The following is a 10,625-nucleotide window of genomic DNA, read 5'->3' as shown; positions in this document are numbered from 1 at the left end:
GTTTTAATATTAATAATTCACATAAACTGAGCTGACCTGCCTTCTAATAATGAAACAGCGTTAATGTAGGAACTGTTTCTGTTTCTGTTTCTCTTGACTCGTAGTAGAAGATCGCGTGACAAACAAATACTCATGTAAAGCACAAGTACCTCAAAGTTGCACTCAAGTACAGTACTTGAGTAAATGTACTTAGTTACATTCAGCTGCCGGCTGCAGGTGATGCAGCGCTCGCTGGCAGCCGTCCTGGAAGGTCCTCAGACAACAGTAAGCTTTGGTTTCAGTACACTTGATTGAATCTGAATTAAGTGTTGAATCAACTTATTGAATCTGAATCCTATCAAATCCCTCTTCAAATTTATTCAGGTTTAGCTGCCAGCATTTGTTAGTAATTAAAGTTAAAACCAACTGAAACTCAAAGATTCAGTCTTCACAGAAGGCAGAAACACTGCAGCCTTTTCTGATTAATGTTCACAACCTGGAAATGACATGAGCGGCATATGGGATGTTGATTAAATATCTCAGTGATATAAGTTGCTAAATAAACTTGAAAATGCAAACTATTTAACTGGATCCAAAAGAAAATCCCACCCATAATGCAATGGTGTAGAGAAATCTTATCTTAGAGTGTTTCCCATGAAAAGACTCAGAGCCTGTCTACTGTCACTGTACTATAGCTGGGGACCGATTTGATTTGTAATGCCATTCTTAAGTATCGTGCTTCTACAGATATTGTGATTTGATATCACGGCCCACGGGAAAAAAGCTGAATCATACATCTCTGGAGACTTTTATAATTGAGGAATTATAAAAAAGTTGTGTGTGAAAATATTTTCTGGTCTTCCCTGAGATGTCCTCTGGCTGCTCTGCCTCAACTTTTGTTTATTTACAGACTTTCAGGCTGGACACACAGTTTCACTTGTTAGTAATTAGCTATTTTAGCCGCCAGCTGACTAGTTATCTCAAACATCAATCTGGCTATGGCGTGCAGTGCTACCCAGTCTTGCATCCTTTTATCCGTTTGCCGATGTGCTTAATGGAATGACAATAACTTCCTGCTCTGAATTTGATTGGTTTATTGTTTATCAGACCACACATGAGACGGTGGGATCAGGTAGTGACAGAGGCAGCTGCAGCAGAGTCTTTCTTTGGACTGAGGAGCGCACAACGTATAACTCTATTCACTGAATTTGGTGAAACTGGATCATATTTTATGGATTAATTATTTTCTCTTTTGTTGTCCGGCTGCTCTGCCTCAACTTTTGTTGATTTACAGAGTTTGCTGAAGGACAAATCTGTACTTGTTGTTAGCAGTTAGCTACTTTATACTAGTTACTGAGCTGAGCTGAGCTACAGGTTTGCATCGCCTTTTGTACTTCATAGACAGATCACATTCTGTTGCACTTGCGCGCTTGAAAAAACCCAAAGAGGCAGAATCAGACTAGTGGCCAGAAATTGAACAAAGACACAGCAAACAGCAACTTTCTACAGAAAGAGGGAGGTTTTCCTTACATTTTCAGTTCATATGAAAGCAACAGGCTTCATTAGGACCAAACCGGAGTGATGTGGCAGAGTTAAAAAACTGTCAGAAGTACTTTACCTCATGCAATGAAATGCATGCAAATGAGAACTAGAGAAAAAAAAATATAGTGTGAACAGAAAGAGAACTGAGTGCTCTTCCAATGAACTGACAATATGATTGCAAAGAGAAGTGAGTCATTTTTCTGCTGGTCCACTTCAGGACTGAGTTTGGTTTGGTATATGTGAAAAAACCCAAAGCCATCTATCACCATCTCTTAACTCTGGTTTACAGCGGAGGATACTTTATCTACACACACACACACACACACACAAAATGAATATGCATTATTCAGTTTGGAAAAAATCCAGCTGAGAGTGAATCTGTTTTATTTCAACTTTTTCTCAAATCTTCGAGGATGTTAATCACCAACACAGAATGATTTCATTTGTGCCCATCAGGGAGTGGTGCTCACACTGTGGGGGCTCTGTGGCTTCCTGTGTCAGTGTCACTGCACTTGTCTGCATGGATTGTGTTCAGGGATCTGCTTGTGTTGTGCAGCAGCGCCTGTGTGTGTATGTGTGTGTGCATGAGTGTGTGTCTGGCACTCATCAGCAGGGCGGGGGAGCTCCTGGGAATCGACATGATGTTTTGTTAGCTGCTAGCTTAGCCTGCTGAGACAGGAGGATATGAGGAGAGGTTAAATCCTGGATCTGTGCAGATAAGGATTATCTGATCCTGACAACAGAAGGCAGGTCGTGCCTCTGTAAAAGATTAGAAGAACACAAAGTGGTCTCCAGCCAACTTTTAGATGGCTCTGACTGCAGAGGCCAGGGGCAGTGAGGGTCCTCCGGGGGCCTGTGGTGTCCTCCAGAGAGGGACACCCTGAGCGTCAAATGATCTGAAACCAGAGGCCAGATGATGTAAGATCTGTCATGAATCAAGCCAGCGTACGACAAACAAACTCCCTGTTCAGACCAGCTCCCAGCATGCATTTGGACACTGGTGACGTGTTGGAGCTGCAGGCTCCACATCAGCCTAAACAACAGCAAACTTTTAAGCACTTTGTGTCCCTCATACAAGGTGGGACTGCTGAGCGATCTGTCGCAGGGTCACAGGAAACACCGGCTGATAAAATTTCAACTCCAGACAGTCAAGGAATCTCAGAGACACACGTTTCCAGACGTCTGACCAGTTAGATAAATAAGAAAATATATGTTTTTAATTTTTTAAGTCCTAACAGTAAATCTGATCACATATGTTTAAAAGCAGAGCTTTTAGAAGAACATCAACAGCGCAGTGACTTGATAAAATGCATAAGTAAGTTGTATTTGTGCTACATTACTGTATCGTTAACTTTTGATTTAGACTGTAAAGTATTAGTACAAGGGGAAGCCACAGGGAGTAACTCAGGCACGCTTCTTCAAGTCTTCTTCAGGACATGGCTGGAAAGAGGAGTCAGCCACAGTCAAATGTCATGATGTACTGGACATGAATAAATATTTTTCAATAAACATGATTTTAATATGAACAAACTTTGTGTTACAATTTGTTTGTATGAAAAGACAAATAAAGTCTGATTGATTGATCGATTGACTGAATGATGTACAATAAATATATTGAGATTGATTGTATATTTATTCTTAATGCTTGCCTGCAATTCAAATGAAGAATATCCTGGGTTTTTAGCTTTAGTTACATTTTATGTTACATCATGGTGTTTGACAGTTTAGTCATTATTCTGTTTTTGTGATTTATGTGACATGATTGCAGTTTTCTCACTGGATATGTGAACACTTTCAGTAAAAGATGTTTATTAAGCCTATTGGCAGATGCCTTAACAAACCTGCTCCACCCACACATCAACACAATTACTGTGATTTACTTGAGCAGAAACGTTTTAGAAGTCCTGAGTTCAGCTGCTTTAAGATCAAAGCAGCATTGATGTATTCTCATGCAGATTGAACATTTGAACAGCTCCCTGTAAATTAATTCATTCTTTCTCCTCACAGACAGAAGTCACATTAAGAAGATTTTTTTTTTTTTCTGTAAAGGAGATAAAAGAGGAGGAAATGTGTGACAGTCTGCTGAAATTCAAAGTGTCACTAATGCTTCCTGATCCTTCCCCCCTGGAGGCTGCAGAGGATTTATCATTCATACATAAAGATGGCATCATTATTGTTCAACTCTTTAATCCAAATTGCAACAGGCTTCGACCTCAACTTGTTACGTCACCAGCTCGCGCGCTTGTTGCAGACGAACAAAAAGAGCTGGAAGCGTCTGTGCGCTCAGAGATCCGCCGCGTCCCCGGAGCTGCCAGCACGGATCTGTCCGCTGTCAGCTGAAAGAGGAAGAGTCAGTGTGGCACCGCTGGAGCGCTGCAGGGCGACTGAAGCCACCGGGCTGAGCTGAAGCCACCGGGCTGCAGGGTCCTATCCCTCCTCTGTCTCTCTTTAATACTGGTCCTGTCTCTGTGTGGTCCACTCTGTCTCTCTGTCTCTTTCTGCCTCTGACTCTCTGCGTCTCTCCGCCTCCACCATTACGTCCCAAAGCAAAACGGACTTCTTGGCTCTCGCTTCTCGGACCCTGCAGAGGAAGCGGATTGTGGCCGCGGTGGTCGGTATCGTCATGGTCCTGGCGCTCATCATCGCGATCCCACTGCTGGTCCAGACCTCCAAGACCGACGCGCACTACGAGATGATGGGCACGTGCCGGATGATCTGCGACCCGTACAACCCTAAACCGAGCGCCACGGCTCTGGAGGTCATGCAGGACCTGAGCGCCATTCCGTCCCCAACCTTTGTGCAGGGGACTAAAGGCGAGCCGGGTCGGCCGGGGAAACCCGGGCCGAGGGGCCCGCCGGGTGAACCGGGGCCACCTGGTCCCAGAGGACCGCCCGGGGACAGAGGGGACTCTGGAAGGGCCGGGTATCCCGGGGTCGGGGGCACAGCGCGGACGGAGACCGGCGCGGAGCTCGGCTCTGCGATTGGCGGCGCAAAGATCGCGTTTTATGTGGGTCTGAAGAACCCGCACGAGGGATACGAAGTGTTGAGGTTCGATGACGTCGTCACGAACCTGGGGAACCACTACGACCCGACGACCGGCAAGTTCACGTGCCAAGTGTCCGGGATTTACTACTTCACCTACCACGTGCTGATGCGCGGCGGAGATGGGACCAGCATGTGGGCTGACCTGTGCAAGAACGGACAGGTGAGTGTCCCCTTTCTGTGCAATTAACACCTGCACTGTGCACGTGCTGATTTAACACATTATTTAAGGTTTTTGGCTCGTGCGTAAATCAGATCTCTGCTGCGCAACAGATCCACGGAGCGTCATTACGCACTGAAAATAAACAACAATCCAGGAGTGTGAGATCGATATTGGTTCTTTATTCTATCCTATTTGGTCAGTAAATGCAAAACAAGATGAAATGTTCACGCTTTGTCGTGAACTGTAACAGAAATGTCACGGGTTGAGATGTTCCTCAGTTCTCTGGGTGTTCAGGTGTGTGCTGGTCGATTAGAACAGACTAACGGTCCAAAGTTACTTTTTCTACAAGGCAACTTTACACTTCCCTCTGACAGATGAGGTTTGATTTTATTGAGCAGAGGAAGGATAATATTTTCCTGCTTTAACGAAAAACATTTGGATATTTCACAATGATGATATGAATTTGACTTTTCATCCGGTGTTGTCAAAGCGACTTCTAGCGATTATAATGTGATTCTGTCTGTCTGCCTTTGTGTGCCACTAACACCTGCAGTGTGCACGTGCTGATGTAACACAATAAGTAAGGTTTTTGCCTCGTGCGTAAATCAGCTCTCCACTGCGAAACAGTGCCCTTGAGCGTCATTACGCACTGAAAATAATGCACAATGCTCTGACTGTGAGGTGGATGTTGGTTCTTTATTTGATCCCTTTTGGTCAGTAAAGTCGGGAGGTAATATGAAACACTTTTTGGTAGATTACCAAGAAAACCAGTAACAGTCCCGAAGACTACATTAAGTGTTACTTTCAGAACTTGTTATGACGCTCTACTACATTTTTATGAAGACAATATGTTGCCAAGTAAAATACTTAAGAAACTTTGGACCTTCAATCACATCGCCAATCCCTACCTCACTCTGATGACATGTTCAGGAAAAAGGGGACAGTCACTGGCGTTTAATAAAGAAATATTATGTTTGTTTTCTTTAAATTGTAAAGTCTATTTATCACTTCAGTCATGAATTAATTAAATCTTCTTCATCTTATATTCAATTATTGCACCCTTCATTCTGTCCTTGCTCCACTGATTATACTTTCTTCCAATTTTTGTGCCAAGCTGTCTTTGTTCTTTTGCAGCCTGTTTTCATTATAAAAATGTTCATCTTCTCATACAAACTATATCTCCCTCCTGCACCAAGATGTGTGTGTGAGAGAGAGAGAGAGAGAGAGAAGGAGAGAGACTCATTATGTGTGTGCATGTATGTGATATGCACTCTGTTCTTGTGTGTGTAACAGTGATGGCTACTTCTGGAGTATTGTGGCTGAAATGGACTCACTGCATCATCTTAAATATTTTTAAGAAGCAAAAATATGAAATAATGTCAGGGTGAGATACAATAGCAAGGTCATTCATGTTTTTATGGCACCTAGCCTAGAAGAAAAATGGTGGTTTCACTTAAGAAAAATGTTCCATTTTACCTGAATGCATTAAGTAGTAATTCAGATCCATTTCCCATAAAAAGTAAAGTGTGTTCTGGATATATTTTTGATTAAAAGTTAACTGTAAATAAAATGCAACATCCTACAGCCATTTTACACCCTTATTGTTTTAGCTGCAGTGCACTTATTATCAAGATAAAGTCAACACGACACAGAACTCCTTGCAAGTTCTGGCACCAGTGATGTTTTAAATTTTTGCTCTGTCAATCGATTATGTGAAGGGAACAAAGCAATAATATGTTCAGTGGCTGGCTGCTAATACCTAAAGAGCCCAGGATGTAAAACCTTTTTTTTTTTTTCAGTTTTCTCTGATGTCTCAAATTACCTGACTCCACATGATTTAAGCCTATTTGGTCAGTAAATGTGAGACAAGCTGAATTATGACAAAAACATACAGATTTTATGGTTTGTCAGAGATGATGGGCACAAAGACATCATAAAGTATCTTGCTGCAAATTAATAATACTTGCTCAACAAATATATTCAAATAAAATACACAACACTGAATGGAAAATGTGTTTAATTTAAATACAAGTAATACTGATATTATCACATTACTGTAAGGCTAAATTCACACTGCAGGCAAAACTGGCCCAAAGTTTTTTTTTGCCCAGAATGAATCAGATCTTTTTTTTTTTTCATAACAGTCTGAACCACACAAATCACATGGAATCTGATCTTCTCAATTCTGATTTGATCTGACTTTCATATGTGGTCCTAAATTAGACACAAGTCTGATTTTTTGCAGTGTGACCTGTGACCAGTGGTGGTTCTAAACCAGTTTTACTGGGGGGACAGACTAGGACCAGGAGTTTTGTCAGTGGGGCGTATTCAACCTGGGAAAATATGAATAGTTATAAATAGACAAATAAACAATTAGCAGCTCCTTTCTGCGATGAATTCATGGACTACTATTAGTGATTTACTTTGACACTGAAGGAAACTTAAAAACACGATGATTCTCAGGTGAGTTCTGGAGTTACAAGGAGAGTATTTTCTCTGTTTTTAAATGGACCAGATCCAAACTCAGTGTTACAGGGCCACCGGTACCTGATACCTGGGTAGTAGTACACAAAATACTACTGCACAAAAAATAAAATAAAATACCAATATTTGTTCATATTTTGGCAAATTAGCACCACTAAAAGTATCCAAATTAGCTAACAGCAGCTCCCGTTTGCAATGTATCCGTGGATGTTCAGATTACTCTCTTTGAAATGCCACTTTTCTGTCACTTGCTCCATTTATGTGTCTTCAGAGTCTGATGATTTGCTGTGATGCTGGTTGTTCTCATCTGGTCATGACTCTGCTGTGTTCTGTTACCCATCAACTCATAACTGAAGTGTAACTGAAAGTGTAAAGACTGACTTCAGTGGCCTCTATGTTTGCTTTTGGACGACAGCGTGCTGCGTGTGAAGTCATGCTGGACAGTTCAGGGTGCTGACCAGTTCACACTGGAATCTGAAAAGATAATATCAACAGGTTCAGACAGTAAAACTACTTGGTCAGGTAGCCGATAATGTGACGTCACTGAAGTGACTCGCAAAACAAAAGTCACGTGACGAAAGTCAAGCTACACACGTAATGTTATGTTCCTTACAACGTTTAATAACGTCTGGTTTCATATGAGGCATCAGTCCCAGTCTCTATTCCCAGTCTGGGAATACCTAACTTTGTTTGATCCATCCATCCACCCCGCCTCCTCCATATGTGGACTTTGTTCATCTTTATATGACGTCAAAATCCCAGGGAGTCTCATACAGCTGCTAAGGGGTATCGTGCACATCTGTATGAGTTGCAGGGGGGCAGTGACAAGGCATCATTATGTGATATGTTGGGAATCAGACCAGGCTGTAACCCGACAGCCAGTTAGCAGAGTTTTTGATCAGTCAGTATCATTCAAACTGTAAAATAAATTGTATAAGTTGCCTTCAGGTGTCTTGCTTTTTTGCCCCCTTGAGCTCAAAACATTCCACACAGCTGACATGATGACAGATACTGACAAGCCTCAGTTATGTTCTGTTCACATGCTGCTCGTCTGTGTTATTGTGACACATCTCTCAACCATCCACTATTACTGTAGATATTCTTAATGTCTCCCACTGGGTCAGATTCTCCTTGAAATCAGATGAAATTAAGCTGATTTTACATTTTCCCTGGCAGTTACAGTGAGTACTACATTAGCCAGTGAAAAAAAGAAGTGGGGTAGATCTTTAATTTTAATTTTTTAAAAAGAAAAGATACACAAACAAAAGCTCAAAAGTAAAGTATCTTGTTACAAATTACATCTAATTTGAAATGACACAATATTCAAAAGAAATTGTTATTTTCTAAATATCTGTTAATTGAAATACTGCTGTGGTTTGGTTTGTTTCAGACTCTTGTTCTCTCGGTCCTGTTGTAAATTAAACAGATGATGGGTCGGCCTGCAGGGGGTCACCGCTCTCTCTCTGTCTTGATCTGCAGGTCCGAGCCAGCGCCATTGCGCAGGACGCTGACCAGAACTACGACTACGCCAGCAACAGCGTCGTCCTGCACCTGGACTCCGGGGATGAGATTTATGTGAAACTGGACGGCGGCAAAGCGCATGGTGGGAACAACAACAAATACAGCACGTTCTCCGGGTTCCTTTTGTACCCTGACTAACCTGGGATACCTGCAGCGCTCCGTCCAGAGCTGCTGAGGAAGAACTGAACCTCAGCTTCATCAGACAGACGGGAGGAAGACGTCACCCTGCACTTAGTCTCGTATTCAGCCACTTTTCTTTTAGAATATGGATTTTTTCTTTTCACCCACATGGATGAAATAATTCCACTTATTTCCACAATAGTCTCACATGTTCTGCTGATTTTCAAACAAAAAGCACACGAATCTCTCCACTGTGGCACTTTCAAGGACCCCTCTGACGGTTTGCTCTGCTTTGGAAATAAGTGAAATTATTCCTTTAACAAGTCCAAATCATTATTCAGAGATATATTAAACTCAGAGTTGTTGTTTTGAGACTCTGCTGCAGATGAACCGCCTTCACACGATGGATCCACAGTGTGTGTTTGCAGGTGTTTGTTTCTCTTTGTGCGTTTTGTGGAGTCGAGGTGATTCTTTGCCCTGTGGAGGGAAACTGAACTGAAAGGCCTTTATGACCCCCCTGTAGCCGATGATACAGAGGACATTGCTGTGTGACGTGATGCTATTTTGTTTTGCTTGAAAGTGTCTCACAAAGATAATACATATATATATATATAAATATATATACAGTCTATACACATGTATGCACTTATGTACATATTTATTCCAAAAGAAAAGCCCATATAAGCTGTAGGCTGCAGTTAACTGTCCATCCAGTGTTGCAAAAATGTTTCTATATGTCTTCGTATTCCAGTATCAGCGTTGGTCGATGATTTCAATAAATAATTATGTTTTCTAAGTCGGTGTTGGAGTTGTAGTCAGAGTGGAGCTGAGACCAAACGAATGTCCAGCAGGATGAAGGTTTGACTTCACTGCAGATGTTTAACAGCAGGCAAATCGTTCTGCAGAAAAGCTGGTTTCTGGGATTTTTCATCAGTGTTCAGAATCCACTTTGCGTGTGCAGGTGTGTGTGTGACATACAGTTCTGGAGAACAAAGAGGAGGTCACCATGGGAACTGTTTAAGTGCTGTTAAAATCTAACTTTGTGGGCATTCGAAAAAGTGTTTTGAAGGGCAAATGTGCTGCATATACAAACATAAGTTACATGTACAGAAATGCTCCAGGCCTCTAGGGAGAGAGTCAGAAGAAGACGTTGATACGTCCGTTGTCTGTCTCTCGGGTGGAAGCTCAGCACTGCCTCTAGAGGCCTGGAGCACTTTCGTTATATGACTGGATATGCAGTGTTTTCCTTTTGCATTTGTTTTCTTATATGCAGCGTGTTTGCCCTTGTCAGCCACTGTAGCTATTGTAGATTCTTTGCAAATCATTAAAACTATAAAGGGCATCACTGTTATTATATCCATATCCATAACTTTGCTAATCTCTGTCTCTGCAAAGAAATCTAAAGCCAGGGTCACCTCTGTCTGGAGAACATCTATGGTTTCTCCATGTTGGTGTAAAACCTGGTAGATCTGACATGATATCTAAGTGTGTTTGTACTTAATTCCATTTATATATCCCATAGTATTCTGGACAAATGAGTTAAAGGTATTTAATACTTAACTGAATACAAATATAGCTTCAGGGGTAAAGGAGATGTAGCGGCATGTTCCCACGTGACCCAGAGTGTCGCAGCATTGTCAGAGAACCAGTGCATGGCTGCTCTGATATTTCACAGGAACTTTAAGTCATATAAAAATCTTTGAGATTATTACAGAACTTTAACATGAGTATTGAGTGAAAGAGAGACAATAACACAGGCAGACAGACAGACAGC

At 41.9% G+C, this 10,625-nt stretch overlaps 1 protein-coding gene across 1 annotated transcript; it reads left to right on the top strand.

The window, feature by feature from the left end:
• Positions 1-3,717: 3,717 nt before the first annotated feature.
• On the top strand, positions 3,718-9,615 carry c1ql2 (complement component 1, q subcomponent-like 2). The gene is made up of 2 exons (XM_084724158.1): positions 3,718-4,726; positions 8,690-9,615. The coding sequence occupies exons 1-2, from the start codon at positions 4,145-4,147 to the stop codon at positions 8,867-8,869; spliced, it is 762 nt and encodes a 253-aa protein (XP_084580284.1). The 5' UTR covers positions 3,718-4,144; the 3' UTR covers positions 8,870-9,615.
• Positions 9,616-10,625: the final 1,010 nt, after the last annotated feature.

The sequence above is a fragment of the Lutjanus erythropterus genome, chromosome 8 (genome assembly GCF_056507025.1).
Source record: "Lutjanus erythropterus isolate fLutEry1 chromosome 8, fLutEry1.hap2, whole genome shotgun sequence".
NCBI classification, from domain to species: Eukaryota; Metazoa; Chordata; class Actinopteri; order Lutjaniformes; family Lutjanidae; genus Lutjanus; species Lutjanus erythropterus.
The sequence above is the reverse complement of the archived record's forward strand: the minus strand, read 5'-3'. Positions and strand labels throughout refer to the sequence as shown.